The sequence below is a fragment of the Anopheles bellator genome, chromosome 2 (assembly GCF_943735745.2).
Source record: "Anopheles bellator chromosome 2, idAnoBellAS_SP24_06.2, whole genome shotgun sequence".
Lineage (NCBI taxonomy): Eukaryota > Metazoa > Arthropoda > Insecta > Diptera > Culicidae > Anopheles > Anopheles bellator.
The window spans coordinates 64,831,757-64,858,924 of NC_071286.1; the positions used below are offsets into that span (position 1 = coordinate 64,831,757).

Sequence of the window (27,168 nt, forward strand, 5' to 3'; positions counted from 1 at the left end):
GTAGGAGGGATGTTCGAGCGGATACCAGACATTTCTCTCTTTGTTGAACGCGTGTCCTGGACTGGACGATGCTGGAAGACGTTGTCCGCAGCTAGGGCATCGTTGAACGGTTCAGGAGAAGTTTCATGTTCGCAATTATTGTAATCCGGTTTGGTACGTTCAGTGTGCCGACAAAACATTAATTCGTATTTAGTAAAACGTAAAAAATCGTCCATTTTTGGTTGAACATTGCAATGGAGCATCATTTATAAAATGGATCACGCAAAGAAACTTATCTGAGTTATTGTGCGAATATTAGCGAAGCGTCTTTTACGAAACGTATTATTTTGTGACAAAATAACTCCATGATTTTCGTTTGGTCTTTCAGTGCGCTGGGGAAAAGGCGGTCATAAACTAACTATAAAAAGTAGGGATTTTAGTTATATTTTCCTAAAATACTCTTTAAAACTTACTCTTTAAAAACAACTTTTATCAGCTACTGGGGTGTTCAATAAATTCGTAGCTCCGATAATTCAGGGCGCTGCTACGAGGCTATTTTGTTTGTTGGTGCACTCTTAATATGAACGTATGTGAAGTTTTATTTCAATCGGTCACTTAATTTTTTTTATAAGCCATTTAGTATCGACGTGTCATAGTATTTTTTACAATGGAAAAAATCAAGTATCGTGCATTGATTTAATTTTTATTTTTGAAAGGCTTAAATGCAAAGAAAAGTTATGTACAAATTTTGAAGAAAACTGTTTCAGAATCGCACCAAATGCTTCTCCGAACTTGTTTTTGAAATATCGCAGTGCTTTTGGCGGTTTAAAAAATTAAAAAAGGCGATTTCGGCTTAACAAGGAAAGAGTGTCGGAGGACTCCAAAAAGGACTTTCTGATGGCACCAGAAAGGTGCGGTGTAACACAAGCTCCTAAAACCTGATGAAAACGTTAATTCAAATCACTACTGACAACCATGCATTAATCGAAAAACGGCCAGAATTCCGTGTCTAGTGGTCAGCCATGGAGGCGCCAGGTGGGGCTCAACGGTTACTGAACCTGGCGTCTCCATAATATACAAAACAAAACTGGATCAGGATACTACCAGGTGTATAAACTTAAATCCGTTGTTTTTTTAGTCAAAAAAACCCATTTTTTTTAAACCTAGAAGCCAAAAAATAATTTATTCGAAGTATTTTTCCTCGGTAGATATACATTTCTCCGACCTCTCTGCTTCTTCTTCTTCTGAGAGAAAAGAATTCTTCTTTTATTAAGTAAACTACTTAGTCATCCAATTTCGACTTCCTCGTAAAAAATGAAGTGCTGCTCAGCCAATATGCGTCCCATCGATGAAAAAGAATGATATTCGGAAAGAACCAAGTCTGGTTAATAATGCGGGGAGGGATAGCAGCTCCCATCCAAGTGATGTGATAGGATCCTGAAATAGTTTTGTTTTTGGAGTCATGGAAGCGCCAGGTCATGAGACACCAGGCTTCTCCATATTTGATAACAAAATCGGCTTTTTGGTGGTTTTTCGATCAACGCATGGTTCAAATTGATCATTTTTTGTCAGTAGCGATCTGAATTAACATTTTCATCAGGTTTTAGGAGCTTGTGAAGCATCACAGCTTCCTGACCCATCAGAAAGTTCGTTTTTGGAGTCCTACGAACCTCTTTCTTTGTTAAGCAAAAATCGCCATTTTAAAATCTGTTAAACCTCTGAAAGCACTGTGAGCATTTGGTGCGATTCCGAAGCAGTTTTCTTAAAGAGGAGCAGAAAAATAATAATGCCCGCGAAACGTAATTTTCAGGCACAAAAGTTGACATGGTCTAACCCTTTAAAAAGTAGGTTGCAAACTAAAATAATTTTTTTTTGACCTGTAATCATTTACCTGATGTCAAAACAAGGTAATGTTGCCAAAAAACGTGAATGAAAATTTGACAAAATGGACAGAAAGAACCATATGTTTAAAACAGCGGATTTAACCTTATACACCTGGTATCAAATCATGAAATCGGATGACTAATTGGTTTGTTTCAGAGCAGAGCAGAGAGATAGGAGAAATGTATATCTAGCGATGGCCCATACTTTGAATGAAATATAATTTTTTATTTCAATGTAGTAAACATTTGATTTCTTTGAAAAAAGCCCGATTTTCATGTTTTAAACCTTTCGTTATAAGAAGAAGAAGATAGATTCCATATTTGCAGAAGGATGAAAATATGTCCGCCTGTCGAATTCAATGCCCATAGTGCCCTGTCACGCATTGGCGTTGCGCGACAACTTATGGTTGCGAGAGAGAGAGAGCACAAAAAAACGAGAGAGAAGAGAACCTGTCCCGCTCTAGCATCAGCTATCTCTTTCCCGTAACATGTGGAAAACCAGGGACCGGGAACGCTCGGTCGAATAAATCGAAGAGAAACGAGAGAGGCAGGCAAAAAACAGAGCCCAGGAACGCAAAGTCGAAAGTTTCCAAATCTTCAGTTGGTCAGAAAGTGCAGAGTTTTCAAAACAACATTATAAATTATAATTCGAACAAGAGCGATATGAAAATTTGAAAACTCTCGTAGCTCCAATCTGTTCAGGCTCGCTACAATAATAACGTTCAAGCGGAAAATCAGAGTGGTGCTTTAGTGAATCATTGCCAACTTTTGCCGGGAACGGGTAATTTCCCGTCGAATTTACGTGTTTGTTGCTGTGAAAGTGATCTTTTCCAGGCCGGGAACCACTGGATTCTGTGACTACGAAGATTGTTTCCCTTTTACTGCTCACTTTTACAGTTTTATGTTCCCGTGTTTAAGCAGTGCAGTAATAATAATAGGAAAGGCATCAAGTTCATTAAGCCAATATATGTTTTGTGCGGTCGCAAAAGACAAAACGCGCCGGATCGTATCGTTCGTGAGTTGTTTGAAGATGACCAATTGAGGAATCCAGACGGGTTTGGGGAAGCAATAAATTTATTCCTAACGGCGGAATTTCGGTTGGTGCCAGATGGCCTTTTAAGCTCGGAAATGTTCTCGTGATTTCGCAAACAGCTCGTTGTAGAAGTGCGGAATGGGTCGGTCGAACCGCGAATTGTTTATCATTTATTGTTCGCGGTGTTGCTGATTGCGTGGAATCTGTTCCGTGGTGATTTTTGGAGCAAAAGTCGTAGGGAAGAGCATTGGTGCGTACAATGGGTCGATCGAAAGTGCGGAAAGCGCCGAGTGATGGGCTGTGGGTGTTTTGCTGTGTCCTGCATCTCGTGTGTCGAACATCCACGCAGCTCATCATCAACGTACAAAATCAGGTGCGTATTTATCCACCCTTTCGTCAATCACAATCCAATCCAGGAAAATCAAAAAATCGGAATTTCTTCAATGTTTTGGTCGCTCGTTCCGTTTGACAGTTCCTTTCTGTGCGTGTATTGGTGAATTATTTACCATCGGCGTGTTGCGTGCTACATAGCCGACGCTGTCACGCGACATGTTTGGCGTCGCGACGAGACACACGGATCCGGATGTCCGGATGGGAAATTTTGCCTTATTTTTGTTTGTTCCCTCTCCCTCTTCCCTGCGTTTCATGTTTGCTTTCCCCGCTCAGGGAACTGATTATTTTCGTATCTTATTTAGACAACCTCTCCATCATCAGGTGCGGGGGTGGCTCAGCGGAACACCTGCACGGAATGGGCGTGAAAAGACGAACGGTGTCTGCGGCTGACAAATGCACAGCCGCAGACGGAGTGGATTGTTAATTGAACCAAAATATCTCACCGGTTCCAGCGAACCGTGAGACGCCGGGAACGCGTCTGCCATGCCAAATATTTATCTAATTGCACGCCTTGGCCGACCTGGCCGTGGTCGATGCCTTGTGGTTTTCCTTCCGTTGACACAACATTACTTGGCCGAGCGACCGTTGGCTGTATCGATTTTGGGACGTCGAAAACGACGGCTACGGCAAAATTCCACGTACGGGCCCGGGGCACGTTTTTGGACCGGTGATAAAGAATTAATGGCGGCAAAGTCCATGGCGCGCCCAACCCAAAACGTATCATATTCATCCCTTATGCCATTCCTTTAACCGTGTGCCGACCACCCGGCTACCCGGCTACCGGTAAGGTCCAAAATTTACTGCCCCAAAACGGGGAAGAATGTTCGAAGAATTTGTGTCAAGAGAATTCGGGAGCCTTGGCAGAGTTGGAACGGTGTGTATCGATAGAACCATTTGAGGAATGTTTTGTAAAATAACTCTGCCGGGGCCAAACTCCCCGTCCGTGTCCCACTCACAATTTCCCGTTGAAGGCCATGCGTGCGGAAGGAAGATGGTATGGTTTGTTGAGCAAAAACTGTACTTGGTTGTTTCAATTTATTTATTGGACACGACAGTTTATGATATGGAAAACGTTCCTCTTGGCTACGTTGGTCCGTACCGCATCAGCTAGACTGTGCATCGGACCACCGGACCGGACGTGAAAATTACATGATCCGATCCGATGAGACGCTTCATCCGTTCGGGCAGGAGCTGTCAAGAGCAACGCCGGCAGAGCAACATAATTAAATAACGATAACAATAATCTGCATAATAGCACCGGCCGTGTTCCAGCAGGAAAAACTGTGGCCAGGGAGGCGAAGCGAGCTCACGTAGAACGATGTTTTGCGTTGGCTAAATTTGCCGGTCAACAGCAATTTTTGACGTAAACAGCTCCGACCGTTCGCTCGGGTACGCCACCGAGGTGGCCAATATTGGCCGTGGACGTGCTTCGGCGTGAAAGTTGTTTTTCCACCACACGGTGCTTATGCTTCGCCGCTGATTGGTGCCGGCGAAGCGGTGTTTTACTACTGGACACCGCTTGTTGATGCGCTGCTAGTAACGTTTGAGTTGATTAGCGATTGGCCGACCCCCCGGTGAAAGGAAGAACTTGTTTGCCTTCAATCATGGGGTCGCTGGAATTGATCGTGGACCGTGAGCGCTGATACATATTGCATTTCCTATGCCTTTTCCACCTATTTTGTTAACATTCACGCTATATTATATTTAAATGCTGTGAACGATGACCTTCCACAATGGAGGGGTTAGAGAGCTAACAGAAACGACGCTAAATGGATAATTATTTTTAAGGAGCTGCAATAAAGGTTTTGTTTTGTACGTCGCTGACTGACGAGTGAAGATATTGAGAGGCTGAAGGGAACACTTATTCTTTATAACTTTATCTTTAAATAAAGTTAACAAAGGTTAAGCCCTGCTGCAAATAATTACAAGAATGTTTCATAAAATATTTCAAAAAATATTTTAAGATGGATGAATACATGGCTATGTTTTGTTGTCAATAAATCTAGGAACAAACAATAGTTGAAGTGTTTTATGTATATTTGTCCAGTGGTATCTCTACCAGACAGCAACAGTCGGTGCTACACGCACCGTGATTTGTTGGGCCATTTAGGGCATCGTTAGGGTCTGTCACGGAAATCTTCGGGAGCACAACCGCCCCTGCGTTGCCAGATCGGCTGATTTGACCAGAGAACCACGGCATCTCTGCTCCACACATCGCGACCCCAGCCGCCATCGTAATGCCGTGATGGAACGCTTTCTGACCGTGCTTCGAACGTGATGATGTCAGATTGGCATCCTGGCCTTTGGCGGAAAAAAGTGGCCTGCCCCAACCACACCTATCCGACGAACCTGTAACCGCAGCGCGGAGCGAACGTGGTATCGTTTGTAAACAGTACAGTCCCGGATGGAGATTCCTGGAAGCAGCGGAAAAAAGATTGCCACCGGAGCGAAACACGGACCGAACGCAATCCATTTGCTGTGCGCGGCTGGGCCAAATTTGTATTGAGAATGTGGTCACGAAATTTTAGCATGAAATTTCCGTGCCTACGGAACGTGGCTCCATTTGTTTTTCGTGGGTCTGTCGGGCGACCATTAAGCCGCTTTCTTTCGATCGACGCCCGAAACCTTCGGCGCTCCGTTCGATTAGCTGTCGAGATTGACGGGGTGTTTCGCCTACTCCCGGTGGCCCGGTGTTTGAGTAGGGATCGCAAATCCTCCTGTTGGTAGGCCCGATAACGCCGGAAACGGCAGCTTGCGTGTCTGCCCGTCGTCGGGTCGTCGGACCAGATGGTGGAGATTAGATTAAAGTTTACCATTTTCATTTAATACATTCTGTGCGAGAGCGAGATGGGGCGCTGCGTAGCAGGATAATATTCGCCATTTTGTGTGCCAGAAGGAAGGTTTCTTTAAGCCACTTGCTAAAACATATCATGGTGGGGCTATAGATTATTGACTGCGAACGTTAATATTCATAATATCAACTTGAAAAAGGATCCATTTACACCATTGGGCTGATAGTGGAGCCAATCGTTGATAATTACCACAAATATAGGAGATGAATAAAGTATAGGATTTTTTTATTTAACCGGTAAAAAAATGTTTTGACATGAAGCGAGTATTGTAATCCGTAAATCTAGCATTCCTGATACCACGCAAATCAAATCCTAATCCTTCCTTCCCAATTGTGTTCTGTGGTACTCCGTAATGGAGTTTAGTTGGCGTTTGAACAAACCGTTCAAGCGAAGCAGCGCGAGCTCTAAAATCAAACAGATTTATCCATTACGAACGAAGCAAAACTTCACTTCCACCGGAGTGAATCGAGTTCGTCAACAATTTTGCATGTAAACGTTTCCGGCGTTTGTCGAAAAATTGATTAGAAACCGAAACGAAACAAATGCCTTATCCAATCAAAACCGGTTATTGAAAAACAAATCTTTTCTCCCGGTGCCGGTGCCATCCTTTCTATCCGAATCCGTTTGTCTCGCTTGGCCTGTAGTCCTGTCATATCCGTCGCAATATTCGAAAGGAGTCAATGGTATCAATCAACTCCGAACCGGGAGCGGGAGAACAGTGAACAAAGGCCAAGCGTATTGTGCCTAGCCAAGCATTCGGAATAGAACTCGGAAGAAAGTGAACTGTGTAAACGCACGGAAGAAAAGCGTTCCGGGGTTCCGGGGTGAAGCAAAAATAATATGGCCGGAAAAGAAGGCAACAAAACCCCGGTTCCCTTCATCGGTATCATATTTTAGGTCGAGGAACCGTTTTCCGTGTGCTTTGAAAATTTCATTTTTCTTCCGTTGTCGTTCCTGCCGGCGTGGAAGCCGAGGAAGCATATCCTTGGGAGGAGGAGCGTAAAGGTGGGGCTACGGGGCTCCGGAACTTGTGGGCCCTCCTCGACTTAACACATCAGCTTGTCAGCGAGATATCACGAATTTCCATCGGAGCAAACCGTAGTTTGTTTGCGCCGGATTGCTCGTTTTTCGTTTCTGCTTAGCCTCACCGCTGCCAGTTTCCGCGCTTCACCGCCGACAGCTGGGGTAAGTGCGTATGGTTGACTCGCTTGTAGCCCCGCAGCTTACAAGATGTGCGTGTCCGCTGGCGTGCGTATTCAACGCAAAGCCCATGTTCATGCCGACGGAGTCGGTGTTGCTGCTCGAGCGCACGGTACAGTTCTTGCCACAGAAAGGGCGACATCGAGCCCATTTTTGGTGATGCCTTAAAGGGCCATTTATTAAAATGAATAATTTTGTAGCGATCTATCTTACGATGGAGACGCATGGTACTTTACGCGCACTTCGATACGATGGAGACGCCTGGTGTTCGATAAAAGAAAATTTTATTCCGCAGGCGGCCGTGGATGTTTTGATTTCGTACGAGTCGATCATTTAAAAACCCATCGATTCGCAATAGAAATCATCTTCGCTTAATGTCATCCATTTCCATGATTGATGGCTTCATTACTTGCACTGCTCCTTTTGAAGCGCTGCTCGGTCCACCAATTCTACGCACCCTACTGTCCAGGGCAGGCGCGACAGGCACAGGCATGATGATTCAGCTGCTCGAAGCGTAAATTTATCGTCCACGTCCGCCTGGTCGGCTTTTACAGTGCCGCCACAGTGCCAGCACAAGCACGTCCTCCCGTTGCGCTCTACGACGCTGAATTTTGGCTCTTGTCATCATTCATCTTTTACTTTCTCCCACCGCCACGGTTGGTAAGTTCTTTGGTTTGCCGTCGGAAACTTTGGGTACCGCTACTCGACGAAGCAAACAAAAAATGGTCGAACCCGTCGCTTATCAGGTCACCCTCCCTGGGCAGGCACCCGGCGCCAGTTGTTCATGTTTTGCATGTTTATGACTTTAGGGCACGGAACACTGTACGGTGGTGGCACGCTTTTTGATGCGTGTGATCGGCAACGACCGACCGACCGATTTTTTTCTTTTATTTTCACATTTAATAGTGATTATGGTGCGCCCTGTTCCGAGGGCGCCCTGCATTGGGCGGGCGTGTCTACGTTGCACGCGGCACCGCGGAACGGAAAATGGTTCCCGCACGATTAGGACCATGAGCTCATGAGGCAGCACGTTCCACGGGCGCCTACAGTCGAGATAAAAAGCGAAGCGATTTGGTGTTAAATAAAATCTAACGAGTCCTGCGAGTCGCCTGATGATCGCCTGGAAGTGCCCGACGCCATCGCGGCTCGGTCCGTATAGAACGTTTTATCTTCGGAGAAATGGGTCGTTGCAGTAATGCTCGAATGTGGTGCGCCATTTTTGACGCTCCTGAGGTTTCTGTGCGTTTTTCGCGTTCCTTTGTCGCGTTCAATGCTCGCTGTGGTTGGTAAAATTTCTGTGGGTCCAATCTTTGTTTCATCACTCTTTACTCGATCTTTTATCGCCTTTACATGGTACTTTATATTTTCTTACTGTTGATCGTAGTCGATATCGATCACGATCGCCGCCCTTTAAACCGAAGAGACCGAAAACAAATTTGTGGAATAACCGTTTGCTTTTGGAGCGCAAATCTCGGTACGTGGCCTTTGCCGTTCCGGAATGATTTATTACCGATTAATGTTGTCGCAGGACGCAACACTGTTGGCGGTGGCCGCAGCTGACGTTTGTTAGGTTTTATGTGCCTCACTCTGTGTGCTGTATCATCAAACACGCAACGTCGCACTTACTGGGACTGGGGAGCCGGTTCCGATCATTGCCATTTGCTGCCGAACTTCCGGTGTTGGCCTGTGTGGAACCGGCCGGCGTTTGGTGTGAATATTTTTTGGGTTTAATTTTGCAACCCCGACCGTCGGTTCTTCGAACCCATTTCGGTCGGAGCGTGGGTACGTGTATTTGCTTTCTGTTTATTTAGAGGCCATTTTGTTTTTCTTTTTCCAGTACTGTTGTCCACCGTGTTTTTTTCCCTCTGCTTACCCAATTTACGAGCTTGTACCACGAGAGCATGAATATAAATGGGGAACCCACCGCCGTCATCGTGGTCTTCGCTCCGGGTCGGCTTATTCTGGGCGGGTTATGCTGGAAAAGCGAACCAGTATCAGGGGGCGAGAGAGTGCCGGGTTCCCAGTGGGACGAGAAGAAGCATCCAAACAAAATGCGTGAATAAATATTTAGCTTTCGACCATGTTGTGCCAGCCGGTGGGACGTATCAACTCCTATGAATAGCTTGTGCGACCCCCTCCCGAGGAAGGAGCAAAGGGCGGCCAGGTTGTGGGACGGAAGCAAGGAAAGTAGCCTTGGCACCGACGAGGACAACGTGTTCCGGAAGGAAGCGACCGGCGGCGGGGTGGGCACACGAAGGCACACGGAAAAGGCAAGTCCGAGTCTCGAGTCTGGAGTGTGTGCTCGAGGCGACGGCGGCGGCGGCGGCCGAGATTCGCTCCGAGCGTCGAGGATCGCATGCATGATGTAGGATTTTTTCTTCCTTCTGTTTGTCCGGTCCGTCTTTTTTTTTCCTCTGCTCCCATACCGGCCTCTCCGGCTGTGGTACAACATTTTTGTTCTGTCCGTTCGACCCCCGGTGGGAAGCCCGGTTGAGAAAAGCCGGAACCGGACGCTCGGCTTTCATAAATACCATCTAAGGGTAGAACGTGTTCCGGCCGCACCCACCGTTCACGCCACCATCCGCAACCGATTCTGTTTCATCTGCTACGCTTTTTTTTAACCATAAATCACCCAAAACCAACAATTTCGTTGTCGTTCGGCAACCGCCCTCCAGCATGCTGTTCGCTTACATGTGGTTTAGCTCGGGGTCCGTCGGTTCGTGTCCGTACTGTTGCAGCCCTCCGGCGAGAGGCCCGAGTCCCGATCGAGCCTTTGCCGGTGGAGGTCAAAAGTTTTCGCCTTCGCCGGGCAATTGGCCGGTGAACCATCGTTACTACTTCCCTGATGATAGCTTTCATTATTATGTTTATGATCAGATCGCGCCGTGCGCCATTATGGGAGTGATGCTTTTGAGGTCAAACTACGTCCGGTAATGGTGGCCGCAAAATAAAAAGAAAGCACTCGCCGGTTGGTTGTTAAAAATAAATTTTGCGAGACGCGCCGAGCCAAACAGCAGCTGTCCCTCCGAAGCAGCATTAGTTGGCAAGCGACCGAGGGCAGGTTTGGATTTGTTGAACCCTGGCCAACCCCGTGTGTCCTGATGCGGCGTTTGGCATATTTTTCGTGCCGACCCGAAACCGGCCGGTGCCCGCCGGTAATCTCACTAATGGATAAGAGCTCTCGAACCACTAAGGGGGGCGATCGATGGCCGGATCGATACGCTCGGCCCACAGAATCGAATTCGAAGAAATTATCCGTTTGTGACGTTACCAATTAACGACACCGGACGCCCGGGAGCCAACGGTTTACGGTACGCTCTTCTAGGCAAGAAATTGGCCATTTAAATGGGTTCGACGGCGGCGTTGGCGTCGGAAGGACCGTGGGCGACGCTGCTGGCCCGGCCGTTTGATTAACAAAACCGATTGGTCTTTTATTACAGGTTCGACCGGGCCGCGTGGCGAACCCCCTGGGGGCGAAATAGAAATGAGCCGGCGGCAGCTGGCTGGCTGGCTGGCTGGCTGGGACCGAGGGAGTTCGTTCGATCCGTTCCGGCCGGCCGGCAGAAGGCGGGTTAGCGAAATTGGTATCGATAAAATATTTCCTCGGGGTCAGATTCGGTCGGAATCGGTCGAAATATTTCTTCGGCAACAGGAGCAGCAGGGGCGGGTCCCCGGTGAAGGTGGAATTGTGAAAATTATGAAATAATAAGGTCGCGCAGATTTTCTTTTCCCAATTCTCCGAAACACGCTATTCGATTCGGGCGGCAGGGTGTCCATAAATTAGGGAGGGTGGGTCCTTTTAAGCCTTCCTGGAACTGTCGCCTCGCCGCACCGGCAAACCTGGCGGCGACCCGACGCATTACGCATTGCGATCGCGGTTACAGCGACCCGGGAAAGTCAGTTAAATAATTCACCAAAAAGTTTCCGATCCGATCCTTTTGGTCGAAAAAATCATTCCGATCCGCACTTAACTGTCAGTTGAACATGCTGTCCACGTCGCGCGCCAAAGGTCAACGATTTTCTGTTCGGGGTTTTCGGTAGATCCCAGCTCGCAACCTCCAACGGCACCAGCCAGCCAGTATGGCTTCGCCGATCGATAATATTTGCTCAAAAACGTCTCGAAGACTCCAAAGTGGTCAATACACTTCTTCATTTTTGTTTCTGGTCCAAAACTCGCCGGCTTATCCGCCGCTCGGAAGGAAGCAAGTGAAGTGCGCTTTTACGTCGACGGAACGAAGGCGGGGTGCCCTTTTAATGTGCGACTAAGGTTGAATCCTGCTTCGCACTCTGGTCACGTTTTCGACACAATTAACCTACGCCAATCCGGCAGCAGGGCGGTGTGTAAAATTTTATGGACGGCCATCGAAAAACCGCACCCGCTTTTATGTGGCGACGATCAACCGGTTGAGGAAAAAAAAGAACCACAATCAACCGTCCGCTGGGCCGTCAATCGGGGGAAACCCAAGACTGGTGAGAGAATCAAATCTGCGACCGGAGACAGTCCGACAAATTATCCCACTTCATCGGGCAGCATACAAATGATTCATTGCGGCGCCGCTTTGTCACATCCAGGCCGGACCGGAAGTGATCGAAAGCAAGAAAGAAAAAAATCCTCAATCACATTCACCTTCCCATTCTTCATCTTTCGCGGCCGTTGGTCCTTTTTCGCTCTCTGTCTCTCCCGATTGCTTAAATGATTTCGGATACAACGCTGCACGTTGCGTGACGGACCGTCGGAATAATGGGCATCGGTGATGGCCACCGATGAAAGCATTCATCATATTACAGGGTTGGATGTATGGAATGCTTTTATTCTCGCATTTCCGCGATCGCCGACAGACGGAACCCGAACCGGCAACCGAAGGTCACCGGCTCGTCGTCGTTACGCGCGAAGAAAGTCCATTTTCTTGTGCGCCCCTTTTTCTCTTTCGCTCAATAAACACTGTTAAAATGTTAGAATAACGAACAAAACACCCGGCGGGCGCCGCCAAGTGTGTCTGGTCAATGGCCCAGGCCCAGTCCCAGGATGTCGTCCCGTGCCGTCTCGCAGCGCTTTCGGCTGCCACTAAACATAAAACATTAAACGGAAAACGAAAGGTGAGCCGAGAAAGTTGTGCCAGTTGAGTGACCGAATTTACTCCCCACTAACACCACCCGGTGGCGGCAAGGTGGCACCGAGTGTTAGGGTGGCGAGTGGTCGACGTGGGCGCCCGAGGCCCGAACCCACTTGAGGCTTGCCAGTTCTATGTCTCCACCGGGGTGCTCTACACTTCGCGACTATCTCTAGCCGTTCCGTTCTTTGTGACTGAGAAAGTCATAAACAAAATAAAAGAACAGAATAAAGGACTAACTTTTCCGCTTTTCCGCGTCGTCGTCGTCGTCGTCGTCGTGTCCCGGCGCCGACTTCATGGCACAGCGCCAGCGTTCGGAGCAGTTCATTCCCTTGTCGCTCGCGTGGCTTTATGGACCCGGTTCTTTTCCGGGTGTCCCCACAGCTTCCTCACGGGGCCCAAACACACACATACACGTGCCTACGATTGCAAATGCCTGCCCACGGCGGCGCACCGGGCACGGTAATGTGTTGTAACTTATTTTCTCCGCAAGCGCAAGGAAAATCACAGTCAGCGCGAAAGCTCAACGACGGAGCCCACATCACGGTGGGCTAGAATGGTTGGCAAAGGATAGACACGAACGGTCAATGGCACTATTTGGCGGAAGAGTTCTCTTCTCTTTGTTCTTGGGTCTCAAGTGGTGGACATTTGTTTCCAATTCGCCACGATTCACCATCGCGAAGGCAACATAATATTTGATTGGATTCGACATAAGAAATGGGCTCCGTTGCCAGTGGGGTATTTTTGGGCTCTTTTTACTCCGTTCAATTCTTTCTTGGCTCAAATTTGATACCTCTTTTTGACTCACCTTCAAAGCTCACATTGAATGATGCTGCAATACGATGGGACAAGATACTTGGAGCATGATGTTCCTTCATGAATAGACTAAGATCTTACATAACACACGTTGATCGTTCAACCTTGATCGTTCAACCTTGATCGTTCAACGGTGACAAAACAATCAACATCTCGTCTCGTCTATTTAGTGCTCATTTCTTTGATAAATTAAGGGGTAAGCACTGTTTAACAACAATCTGTCTTACACTAATCTCCCTGAATTAACTACCAAGAACAGCTCACCAAACTAATTTTGCAATGCAAAGAGAAAGGTCGTACGTGCACATAAATATTCATAGTTTTAGTTTTAGGCTTTGTAATAAATTTAGTAATAAGAAATAAGCTTACCCATGAACACAAAGTTATTATGTAAATGACGCTGTACTGAACAAAATACTACAACGACTACTACTAGTAAAAGTTACCTGCTTTAAGCTACAAAAGCTTTGGCGAACGCTACGGAACCGAATCAACCAACAAAATCACCGAAAGAGCGCGGCTCTGTGCTTCTCATGGTCTTCTGTTCCATGTTGGTTGTCTTGTGCTTCTTTTATCAATAACAACATTATCCTACTTTTTCCCACCACCAAACGACCCACCGAGTACACCCCCGAGTGGCCCAACAAAAGGAAACCCCAACTCACATCGAATTACAGATGTAACAGTTTAATCGCCATTCTCGGCCCGCAGTCCGATGGGACCCCCGCGTTCCTGGGGCCAACATTGTAGTCGCCGAAAACGGACGGTAAAGTTGGACTATTTTATGTCATTATTACCCGATGTGTTGGGGTTTAGTTTCTGGCGGGCTGTTGTGTATTCCTTCGTTCCTTGCTAGTCCCTGGCCACCGCGAGAAGCCCACCACGGGCCATGTGACAAACATATTTTGCCCCGTGCGCTTATGTGTGTGGCGGTTAGTGCATAAAATTCGATAATGTGTGCCCCAGAAGGTGCTGTGTTCGGTGGCACAGGCGAAAGTCAAGTCGTCGCGTAGCGTGATGTAGTGAAACTCTGTTCCACGCCGGTTTCCATGTGGCCCCGCGTTGTGGCCCCACTTTGTAACGTCAGCACAACACCAACAAGGCAAACCGGCCACCGGCAGCATCATGGCACGGCACAATCAGAGAGCATCGTTCCGTGGATGGCAGCGACCGCGGAAGGATAACTTTTTCTTACGTAACAAAAAGTCGTTAAAAGAGCAATTGTTAATTTGACTCCCGCAGAAAGGCGAACCGCCTCTCGGAGTGCCTTCGTCGTGGTGGGGTTAAGCCAGCTCGAGAATGGGCCGAGAAAGGGCCCATAAATGCGATCGGGTTGCGTGTCTGGCGAACGGTGAACGGGTTTTACGATTGTTGTTCGTTCGAAAGTAAGGCGTAAATGGCGCACGGAACGGCATGGCCCCGGGGTGTGTTCCGCGGCTGTTCATCTCATTCCGTTGGGGCAACGTGTCAAAGATCCGTGTTTCGTTGGCCTGCGAAGAAAGGAAAGGACTTGGTGCGCACTTTGAAGGACTTGAAAGTAAGTTTCATTCTTTCGCCGCGCGTTCTTCTAAATATCAAGGGGGGCGCCATTTTGCACCGGTGAGGCCGCCGAAGGTGAAGAAAGTTTTTCTTTGGCAAATGTTCACACTTTTTTCTCTCTCTCTCTCTCGGCCCCATCGTCCGTGCGCCACGCGTTTTGTTTCAGCTTCCCAAGGAAGTTTCCAGCCACCGATCGGACTGGGAATGGAAATGGAAAACGCGAACGAGGCAAGCTCGCAGGAAGTTCGATGGAAGTTGGTGGCCGGGCACACCGTTTAGCGTTTAACGGCACGGGACGACCGCAGCACCGAGTACTGCGGAGGTCCATAAATTTTGCAACAAACTTACTTTTTCCCCCCCACAGTGAATGGGAGAAGAAGCACTGGCCCATCGCCGCCACGCTGTGGCGAGGTCAACTCAGCTTAATTGGCTGCATAAATATTTAATTTCAATTTTTGCACTTGTTGAGGGAAATTTTAAACCTCCGACCCATTAATAAGCCAGCGTTCCGCCGACATCCGCGCGGTGTGGGTCTCTCCTGCTAATTACGAAGGCGAAGGTAACCTTAGTTAGAGCTTAGATTTAGCCTCTCAAAGTTGCTCATCGAAGGTTTTTGGGCCGGCAAGGCAAGAAAGACCTTCAGTGGCTGCCAGGTGGAACAACAAGAAGAAACAAACAGAAAAAAAATCCAATCGTTGCTGTTTGCCCAACCTGAAACTTCCGGCTTCTTTTGGGGCTTCTGCGTTTTTGATAAATTGGGGACCACTGCGAGGACACGCCGGCGGCCGGTGGTGGAGTTGCCACTCTAATTGCTTGGTGGCACGTGATGACCCGGGCCCGATCCAGTGACGCGCCCATCACTCGAGCCAAATTGGCCCGAGAGTCTCGAGTGCCCCAAACACGGAGCCAAGAACCAAAACACTGTTGTGCCTATGTAACACATCGTTCAATAAGTCCCGGGACTAGCGTAGAGATGGCGCTAATAATGCCATTTATATACCAAGGTTTAGAAGTACCAACCTTCAGATAAGATGTGTCAAAATTTGATGCAATTCGAAATATAACAAAGAAAGCTATATTGGTTAAAGTGACGCTACCTTTGCAGTAGTGAAAAAATGGACCAAAACGAGTTTCGTGTTTTGATAAAACATTGTTCTGTTCAAGCTCAGCAATGGCTTGAAAAACGTTTCCAGGGAAAAAGATTTGGCTCGAATGAGGAGGTGATCGCTGCTACTGAGGCTCATTTTGAGTCAAAAAACAAATCGTTCTACAAACATGGCATTGAAAAGTTAGAGAAGCGTTAGAATGATTGTACTACACTTGACGGAGATTATGTTGAAGAATAATAAAGAATTTTGCCGATAAAATGTTGTTGTCATAGTTAGTCCCGGGACTTATTGAACGATGTGTTACGACACGCTGAGGAGCGCGAACAAACCAAGCAAACGAGAGAGGAAAAAAAAGCTTCTGACGAGGTCCTTCCGAGGTTCGGGTGTCCGGGTGCGTGCGGGCGGACAGAGCAAACAGTGCCCTCGATCGAGAGGATAATGACGAAATCGAATCACGGCCGTGTCGTGCACACATCACGGACGGTGACACAAAAGCAGCACTCTTCACGACATCGTATACGCGTTGCGTAAGCGCACACACCGAAAAGGACATTGAGCCGAGTGGAGCCGAGTGGAGGGCGGCACGTAGGAGGGTTAATGTTGGGTGGCTTGTTTGGATCGGTGTGTGTGCGGTACGTATCTGTATTTAGTGTTTTATTGGGGGACAAATTTGGTTTTATGGGGGTTATTTTTCCCTATATTTTGGAAGCGGCCCCAGCTCAGGAGAGGGCGTTCAACCGTTTATTAGGACCGCACCGTTTCGTGTGATTGAGGTCCCCGTCCGAACCAGGGAGGCAGGCAGGATTATGATTGTTGGCAGTGGGGGAAAATGAGGAACGAGCATAATAAGGCTGTGGGCCACCAGGCGCCTCCATCACCGGTTTTCGGTGGAGTGTTATCCTCATCAGCTGGCTGGAAGTAATCTCTTCGTGGCTTGTTTGCTTTGAAAGTCTAATTTTTATTTATTGAACAATCACCCGAAACATTAGGGTCTTCTTTGCTGATGTAACGACGAGTACCTCAACGCCCAGGAGCTGTCGGAACAGTGATTAAGCCGAGTACGTGAACCTGAGCCACTCATTTGGGTGTAACGGTGTGGCTCATTATGTTGGCGCGTACCTAGACACCTAGGCCACATGTTCGGCGTGAGTGCACACCGCAGCAGCAGCTGTCGATTATCATCTGGCCGAGCAAAAGTGCAATCAACCTTACTGGGGATTGTCCGGGCGAACGTTACAAGCTTGGCCCGACCCGGGGCCCACGTAGCGCGCTCCGTTCGAACATTCGAACGATATTAGCTATACGTGCAAAATGGCGTTTTCGGCTGATGGGAAAGTGATGAGCAGTGCGGTTTGCCTCCTCGAAATGGGCTTCGAGGACGACGATGACGAGGTGCTGCCGTCGTTCGGTGAGCATAGCCCTTATCGTTGGGTGGCGCACATTGGAACGTTGGTGAAATGGTGGGCGATAAACATTTTAGCGATGCGGATCGCGCCGTTGGCGGGGCACGTCCCGATCACCGGTGGGGTTTGCCAGCCCAGCGAGCATCGCAAATGAGAGCGGCCGGACGGCGAGTGGCGAACGGTAATTTATGATACAGATGCTTTTGATAATGATACGACGGTCAACGATTCGGTAGTGCCGCCGTGTGGTCGGAGGTGTTAGATATGCTCATAGGTTCATTTGCATAACAATGTCGATGGGTTTTGGAGTGTGCGGTTCGGTTCGGGCCGGGGCGGTACATTGCTCCCATCGGTGTCCCACTACTTGTGTGTCTAAAGTTAAATGTTTTAGACGCATCATTATCACATGGCGCCCGTGACCTCGTGTGGGCAAATTTAATTGCAGAATGATGCAATTTGTTAACGCCTTTTTTTTTTGTTTGTTCACCACCACAGATTAACTATCGTTTTTTGCTGGTTTGCTGTTACTTTGATTGACGCATAAAACTTGCTGCCATCGGACATTAATTTATTCTCGTGGCCGTGCCGGTAATGACCGGAGGGGGGGGTTAGCAGAAGCGCAACCTGGAACACAACTAAAAGCCCAACTTTACGAGCCATTTCGGTGGAGCCGTTGTGTTGAGTCTGGTTTACGAGGGCCGGTCGTCGGTCGCTGACACTAATTTGTGCTGTTCACGTCGTCGTCTGCGCGTTAGTTTTATTCCATCCTTTCCATCTGGCCACGATTGGGGTGGACCACGAAGCAACGAAGGACGTCCATCATGCCTGCTCCGGGGCCTGCTCGGGGCCATTGCTCGCTCGGTTGTCTAGGCTGCACGTCTCCCGGCGCGGAAGATGGTGCTGCCGTTAAAGGTTTTATGCCACCAGTAAACCTCCAAGGCCCTGAAACCGGATTTACGTAGATAAATTGACAGCGAGCCTCACTGATGGGGTCGATTGCGTTACCGTAGGAGGAGCACCCAATGGGTCAATTTATGCCACGACGAACGACGTGGAATTGTGGCTTATTTGCAGCGAATGTTGGTCCGCACTTTCACCGACACCATTTCCGGTTCCCCCTAGAGATGGTGGCCATTTTTTATTGTGGTTTCATTTCATCAATTCGAAATGTCGACCCATGAATATGGCGATCCGTTTCAGCTGTTGCTCGCCCGTCACCTCCCGGCCATGGTGAAAAGAAAATGAAACTTTTCCAATAATAAAGCCCAAAACTCGGTGACAATAAATAAAGGCTCCACGGGTGTCCGTCCGTTCGCGGTAACGGCAAAAGCGAAAAAGCCGGCATGATGTGGTCGGTCTCCCCGGTGACTTCAGAATTAATTGAAGGCAGCGTACGTAAACTTCCGGCGCCTTGACCCGGGCCCGGTGCCAATGATGAATGGAACTCTGCCCCTCATGTGGCCATTAAACTTTGGCATTAGCCGGCCGGACGGCTGCGGATCGTTAAGAAGACGCTTAGCAATCTTCGCGCGCGAAAGTTTGCGGCCGTGGTTCTTTTAATAATCATTATACCGGGGAGCGGAAGCGCACGGTGACTTAACCTCGGGCAAAACTTAGCGGGTGGCCGTGGTTCGTGGACTTTCTGTACCGAACCGTGTGCCGACTCTTCGCTCCGAGGCTTAATAAATGTTTAAGAAGCTTTTCGAAACAAAACAAAAATATTAATCGAAAACCTGCGACGACTCCTGTTCCTGCCCGTGGCCGGGTGCGAATCGAAACCGCAAACGCGCACGACCGGGAACCACACGAGTTCCGAGTTCTTTCTGTGCGACCCACGGAGACGCCGGGAAGGACCTGGCCTTAAGACACAGACGTTTGCTCCGAAATAAATCTTGTCCCTCTGCGTCGTTGGCGTGTGTATTTGCCGGTTGCTGTATGTTTGTCCCTGTGAGGCAGCCAAGTTTTCCGCACGAGCTCTGCATTGCATTCGCGCCGCTATGCTGCTGCATAATTTATTCACGTCACTCACGCTCTCCCAGCATGCACACGCAATACACGGTCCCACGTTGGTCGGTCCGACGGGAGTCGCTGGGGTACCGCAGACGTCGTAGTGGCGCAGCACTCGACTGACAGGATGTTAGTCTAATTTTCAATACCCGTTCTGCCGCGCGCACGTCACGTCACGAGCCCGGCAACGGTGGCTCACGCAAACCAATGCACCAATATAATGCTGTGTGTGTTTTTGTGGCAGGATTTCCTCAAACGCCGAGGTTGAGGTTGCAGCGCGCGCAGATGATTACTTGTGGGTCCGAAACTCTGCCCAGCTCTCGGGGTGTTAACAGCTAGGCTAGGGCTGGGCCCGGACTCACTCTCAACAGGTGGTAGGAATCTCATTAGCTTCACGTTACCCGGCACCAAGTTGGGCTCTCTAGCGGGCTCCAGCGACTGGCATCGGATTCGTAGCGATGTAATCAACGTGCGCGGGAGAAAACCATCTTGGAAGAGCATTCGCTCTGTTCGCAACCTCCTCACGATGCTCCAAAACCCACCATGTTGTCGCTGATGGCCGCCCTCGGGGAGTGGATGAGCAAAAATCTTCATCATGCTGCCCATTGGCTGGCTAGTGTGTGATTTTAAACTAAACACACTGTACTGCTACTGCTGTCCACCGACCTTGCGAGGCCGTCTGTTGCCCGTGGCACACGATACACAGTCTCGGCGGGGTCCTCTCGCTCTCCTCGTCATTGCCATACGGTGTAATATCGTAGCATAAACGGGCCCACCATCAACGAACGGTATCTTTAGGGGGTGTATGTGGCGATGATAAAGTGTAAACGAAGTGTTGAGCGGTCGGCCGATTCACTGTCTTGCCCCGGCTGTTGCGCCGTTGCATGTGGATAAATTGCCACGATGTTGCTCCCTGAGGGCGTTTGGGATGCTCCGCTACTAGAGTGGCTAGAAATCAGTGGGAAATGGCTTGTGTGCCCACATTGGCCTTGGTGTAGTCACACTTTACATTCACAAGTTTGGAAGGGTCCGTCCGGTCACAAAAAGGAATCATAATATTGTTGGTTGTTTGAAACGTTTAATTATGGGTTTCTTATGGAGACGATGTTAGCACGCCATAGTTATATTCAAGATGAAGGATGCTTTGGTTCGTTAGGGCTGCTTTCTTTGCTGCTGGTACTGCTTTTTCATGTCAATACGAGCTGATCGTGGCACAATTGTGGTCTTTCAGAGTTTGGATCCATTCAAATTGAACAGCCTTTTTGTCAGTGCATTTTACACTAGCTGTTTAATTTGTTTTGAGCTTCAATATTTTGTTGCTGCTAAACCTTTTTTTGTGTTATGTTGGTACACTCTTCATATGAACGTATTGTGAAGTTCCATTTCAATCTTTCATTTCATTCATTGTTTATAGTATTGTTCAGTGAGTGCATTTTTATTTTTGTAAAATTTAAAAGCAAAGGAAATTCATGAACGAATAAGGATTCTTCGCCTTCAAGTAATACAGTAAAAGGATGGGCTGAATTTAAACGTGGTCGTACAAGCCTTGAAGACCATCCCCGTCAAGGACATCCAAAAGCAGCTGAAGAGCCCCAACTTGGGGATTCTATTTTCTGAAATAAAACTCGTAATAAAAATGAAACACGTTGACACGCTTCAATCCGTGGTATCAAAATGCTCGCCGTTTTTATTTCTCCTTCCTTATTTATAGTTAAATGCTGACCCCGCAGCTCACACATACCAACGAAATTCCATTCCAGCTATGATATAAGCTTCGCGTTTTCAATGCCCTTATTTGGTCCGAAATTGTGAGATGCCTCGTCCATGTCCCAGCCTGCGGTCAATCAATGCCTTATCAACCCCAACCAACTCGTATGGCTGGGTGTTGCATTGCATCATGCATTCCCTTGGAGTGAGGGGCGACTTTTAGGTACTTTCTTCCCCAATAGGCTGATTAGAGCTTCGGTCCCTTCCGGTCTCTTTTGCCGTTCCATTTGAATCGCAGCAGCTGTATTAATTGAGCGCGTTGCATTTTATCGTGGGAGATGTAAACAACGCGACTCGCTCTACGCTCGTTTCAATTAGCTGATAACATGTTTCGAGAGCAAGACGTTCTTATTTTATTGCTCGCGATCCTGTACCTCGCGCTTATATTTGCTTAGGACGCGTTATGACTGCGTCTTCGATATTCCGTTTCGTGGGAAATGTAAACAAGGCGGCTCGCTTGTTCCGATTACGCATTCTGGTTTGAGTCGCATATCGATAACGGATCCGCTTTTTTCATGACTGGATAGAATTCGTGGCTTGCGCTGGCCTTGGTCTCTGCACAGCAACAAATTTCGTTTTCATCAGAAAAAATTCGTTTTCATCAGGACAATGCACCATGTCACAAGAGAATTTTGACAACGGCATAAATCCATGAAAATTCGAATTGTTGGAGCATCCACCGTTCAGGGAGTCCATGCTGAATAATAAAATGTATTTCAAACCCTGAAATTGTGTTTTTTATCGAACCTTAAAGCTTATTAATCAACCAAGTAGTGTTTATTCCTTACCTACCTGTTCAAAAAGGATCAGATAGAAAAAAGTCGAATACTCGTATCTTCAGTTCTTCAAGTACTGAGTATAAATCCTTTGTTAGTTTAAGATATGTGACTGTTTGAGGTTACGTAACAGTCATTGGAGCGCACTCGGTACAAAACTGTGACCGCGATGTGAGCTAAAAACAGAGTCTCAATTCTCTCGGACGCTTCGCGCCCAAAATGTTAATTTCGGGCATAAGCAGGAAAAAAATAAAAAAATCACCAGATCCATGCTGCCCCTCGAGAGTGAGCCATCAGATGTGCCATCAGATCTTACCGTTGGCTGGCTGGCGGCCGTTCATGGATTCCACTTGCAGTCCACGCCATTTGCCCCATTCGCCTAATCAGCAAAACGAGGGCAAAACTCTCGTAGACCCCGCCGCCGCCGCCAGGGACCCTAGAGCGGGCATTCCACCCGGCCGGGACTAGCCGGAAAACCGAGACCATGTGTTTTCGGGGCCGGGCGATGTCGATAAATTTGCCTATCTTCGGAGCGAAATCTGAGTATCTCAGGGTTCCGAGGGCCGGCTTCGTGAGCCGAATTAGGACGCCCAGGATGCCCAGGAGGGTGCTAACGACGTTATCGGCGCTTTTTGCCACATCACCCTGCCGCTGCTCCTGCTACGGGAAACCTGTTCTCCGGAGCTTGTGGACGGATAAAAGGCTGAAACCCGATAATGGCTTGAATATGTATTTTGTGGCAAATGCGAGTCAGCGTCTCCTGGTCTGCCCGGCCGACCGAGCAGAATCCGTATCCGGTCGGCATCGTCACCTCACCGCCAGCAAAAAACGCAGATCCGCTTCACCTGACACCCACATACACCCACGCACGATCGATTTCGGTCTGTTGAATATGCAACTCTAGCATGTCTGGGGCGGTCCCGATCGAAGCCGGAATACGGAATCAGCGGGTTGTGGGTCGGTCAGGTCGGGCCCACGGGGTGGGCTTTCTTTTTATAGCTCTCCCCAGCGGGATCCCGAGAACGGAATGAAGGCACCGCATTTTTGCTCGGAATCGGGAACAATCGAGGCAGATCGGCAAGAGATTAGCATAGGCTCTCGAGGTCTGGTCTTTGGAAGGCTCAAGTGTAATAGAACCTGACGTTCGATGGCTTCGTCCTCGTCGGAGTGGAGTGGCGTGCAATAAATCAACCCATCGCTAGTCCCCCGACCCAGGACCCCGGGATGGGTGGGAAGCCGGGGAATCAATCAAACAGTCGGATGATGACGATTCCGTTCGTTACGCCGAAGTGCGTCTGTAACATCGTCTGCAGATGTCATCGAGCGCGTCTTAACGGAAACGATGATGATGGTTCATCGATGAGCCGTAATCTGTACCCCGTACCGGGATGTCTGATTGTGTTTGAAAAATCTAAGTAAATCCTTTAAAGCGGATCTCCGAACCCTGATTGGCAATTTGAAGTCCAGACAACCGGGACCATAGCAGCTGCTATTTAAAGCATCCCTGTGGTCGGGCGCTACGTACCAGCAACTTGATGGTGTGAATTGAGTTTGACTGACTTCTAGCCCTATCTGTCACCTGCCATCAATTTTCCGCTTATTACACGGGCCAGCCCAAGCCCGGCGAATCTAACTTCTTCCTCGACGTCGCGTGACTGGCACACAGTTCCTGGCATCCGGCACCGTGCATCAAGCACCTGTCCGGTGTCGGGAAGCAAACGATTGTCTCGTCTACGACTTTGTTGCCCTCCCTGCCAAACGTGACCACCAGTTGACTGTACCGTCTAGCCACGGAGAAGTTACTGCTCCGGAAGCGGTTCAAACCGCTCAGAACAGCGCCCGCGAGACCACAAACTTCTCACGGGACGCCGGAGGCGGCGAAAAGTAAACACTTTAAGTAGGGCGAGTGCCTCCGTCCATTTTCACGCCCCTTCACGATGGCCCCAGGTTCGCTCCAGTCAATTTGTCCCGTGACCATCGTAAATCGAGATCCACCGTGGATGCTGCCGGGAGTTGGGTGTTTTTCCGCCGTGTCGGGCCGATTCATGCCGACACCAGAGCCGAACCCCCGGAACGGCATGAGTAGCATAAATATTTTCAATAAACTTAAAAGCAGACGATGGCATGGGGCAGTGAAAAGTCAACCCGGTGTCCGGGTCCGCGTCGTCCCATTTTCGCTACTCCGGACTCGTTCAGCCGGAAGCGAACGAGAGTGTCAGCTCTTCGGTTGGCCCGAGGTGACCCCCGACGTGGGTCCGGAAATGACAATTCACTTACCCACTGCCGCACGGACGGCAATTCGGGTGCCGGGCTCAGCGCATTTGCTGTCCGTTTTGGAGTCCGACAAGGCAGCTCTGCAAGGATAATGCCGGAGACTGGTTGGCGCCGTCGTCGTACTCGTTGCTGTCGTCCCGGTTGGTTGGTTGGTTGGTTGGGTGGGTCATCAAAAATGTGTGTTCGTTGAATTTTTCGGCACATCATCCCGCCGCTTCGCTTGACCACGCTCCGATGTTCGCCGGGTGACGGCCCGGTGTCTCCCGCTTTCGCTGCCCGGTGATCCCGGATCAGCATCCATCCGGGAGGCTAACCTACCGGGGGGACCCTCGGGCTGGAAGCGAGGCTGCCACACGGTGATCTCAGGTGTCCAATAAATTTCAGCTCGACCGAAAAAGGGTTTGATGCGCCCGTCACGCCCGTCAGGCCCGTCGTGCCGTGCCGTGAGGATAATTCGCTGGCTAGGGAGACCGGTCGGACCGGTCAGTCGGTGCGTGGGGTGGACTTTTCGAAACATTGGCCCTTCGGTGGCCATTCGGGGCTATTGGAGGCGAACACTTTTCCGGTTTCCCACTGACTGGCGGCGGTGGCGGTGCCTTGTACATGAATAAATCATCCCGGGAAAACAAAAAGTCCAATTTTTCATCGAACGTCGGACGAGCCTCAGAAAGGGTGGAAAATACATTTTTCAAATAAATGGATACGGGCACGGATTTGTGTTTGGGCTCGTTTAAAGACGCGTGTTTTGTGGATTTGGATTTCGTTGGAAACAATTTGGCCCGGGTGGTTTGTGAGCAAATTAATTCCCGTGCCGTTGTAAATAAAGTGTAATCGCGCTCAAGTCGGGGAAATAAATCAAATGCTTAATGTACCGTGTGGTGTGGCACAAATGCAAATGCCGAGCCAGAAGCCCGAAATGAGATTACAAAATCCCGCAAATGTCAATTCCAGTTCCGCGGCGGTGCTATGTCTCTAAAAACACTGCGAATCGGTGCGAACCGGTCGGAAAGTGTGTCCACCACCGCTCTGTCCTGACCGCCCGAGGCCGAAAATTCGGCCCAAATCTCGTTTAACTTATTCCCCGTGATTGGATCAGTCGATTCAGGACGAACACACAATTTGGCGTCAGTCAGTCTCTGGCGCGTCCGTTTTTCCGAGAGCGTCCTCGTTTTCCACTTAATGCGGTGACTCTTCGAAACAATATTTTACGGACCACTCGGCCACGGCGGTCTGGGCGAGTGCTCTGTCTCTACAGTTCTAGCCGTAATTAAGAGGTAATTGGATTGGAAATTGTAATCTACTTTACACCCAGCCGTGGATGCTGAGCCCCGGAGTTTTATGTCGCCCAGTAATCGCTGGCGCAATTCTCGGAGGCAAAACTGCTCCCCGAGTGCTCTCGGACGTCTGTCAGCGGCACAGTAATTGTATTGCGTAAAACTGAGGAACACAATATTTGTGCGTGCAGCACAATCCCGAGAACCCGGTGAATAATTTAAACTCCCTGTGACGCTAGAAGTAGTGAGACCCCGAGCCGAGCTTAACCAACTCTGTTTCGCTTCACTTTCAGGGAGGAGAAATCGTACAGGAGACAATAACATCCAGCGTCGGCGACGACACGTGCACGCTGGAGTTCCAGAGAAGCGACGGAACGCTCATAACGAAGCTGATAGACTTCAAAAGTGTAAGTATTGCGGAGCCGAGGAGGCTGCATCTTGGCGAAAGCCTTCCCCGAGCACTGAGGACAACGAGGCTACTTGGTTACATAACTGGATGAGGATTAGACGATATCAGTGAATGGGACATTTGCAGAGCACTCCACAGAAGTGTAATGGTGATTGATACTGGAGGATTACCCAGAATGCGTGCTGCCGTCAGGGGCCATACAAACTTGCTAAGGTTTGCTCGGTCAAGTACTAATTGGAATCTCTCTCTCTGTACGAACACACCTCACTTAAGTCTAGATCTGATTTGTATGGCACATTGCTAGTCACAGTTGAGTTCCCCTATGCTCGGTGACCCTTTGGTGGCCTGGCTTCCTAACTCGGCTCTGGTGTTGGTTTTGCAACGTTTCATCTAAAACTTTGCCAAGGAAATGTATTCGACGCAATCGGACAGACATCAGAGCTCTGTAGCACCAGTGGCCATCAGGACACTCGCCTGGCCGCGATTTGTTCACGAGTGTGTGAACTTTTTCAGGGTCTTTTTGTTTGTCCAGAGTTTGCTTGGCAACATAGCACCATAGTCAGATCAATATCCGCAATCATGTCAAATACTGCGTCACGGGCACACCGGATCGCCTTGTATTCCGTGTTTCGCGGTGACCACATCTCTCACGCGAGGACCAACGTTTGACGTGCTCGGGATGTTTTTTTTTTGTGTATCGCTGGCTTCGCTTAGAGCGTTAGCTGCTCGGACGCTGGCTAACGGATGACGATGAGTTGCTGACGGACGGACAACGACGGAAGACGGCTTACCGATGGCGAGGTTTCATGTTCGCCATGCACCACACACTGCATGCCCCGTGCCGTAGTGAAAGATTGACATTTTAATGGCACGGGGATCTGTGTTGGCGCACGAACGCTGTTTGCTCTGCGAAACTAATCCCAGCTAGTGCCGGCGTAATTTGATTGGCCAAACAGTGTGTAATGTTGAGTTGGTCGCAATGGGATTAGATTTTATAATTGGCTCGGGAGGAATCCATTTTGTGAAGCTTTCGTCAGTTCGAACGGTTCAATATAATTTTGTAAAGGACACTCTCGCAAACGGAACTGAATGGTGCGAAGAACTTGTTGCATTTCATTTCTTCGCTCTTGGGCCGACGGTGGGGAAATAGAAAACTCCCTCTGAACAAACGAACAGCCGAACGAGAAACGCCAAAATGGGACTCGAAATAATACTTTTCCTCATCATCGACGGCTCAGCTTATCGCACCTGCAACGATCGGAACCTCGGACCGGTGTGCAAATCGGGAAAGCGGGAAAAAACGGGAACATCAAAGCCACGAGCCGATCGATAGCTCCCCGCGG

At 48.9% G+C, this 27,168-nt stretch overlaps 1 protein-coding gene across 1 annotated transcript in view; it reads left to right on the forward strand.

Annotated features, from left to right (window-relative positions):
- Window positions 1-3,154: 3,154 nt before the first annotated feature.
- Window positions 3,155-27,168, forward strand: part of LOC131210716 (out at first protein) — a 38,715-nt gene continuing 14,701 nt past the window's right edge. The window contains exons 1-2 of the mRNA XM_058203999.1: window positions 3,155-3,268; window positions 25,710-25,823. Of these exons, the coding sequence (XP_058059982.1) occupies window positions 3,155-3,268; window positions 25,710-25,823 (228 nt within the window). The remainder of the gene's footprint in view (window positions 3,269-25,709; window positions 25,824-27,168) is intronic.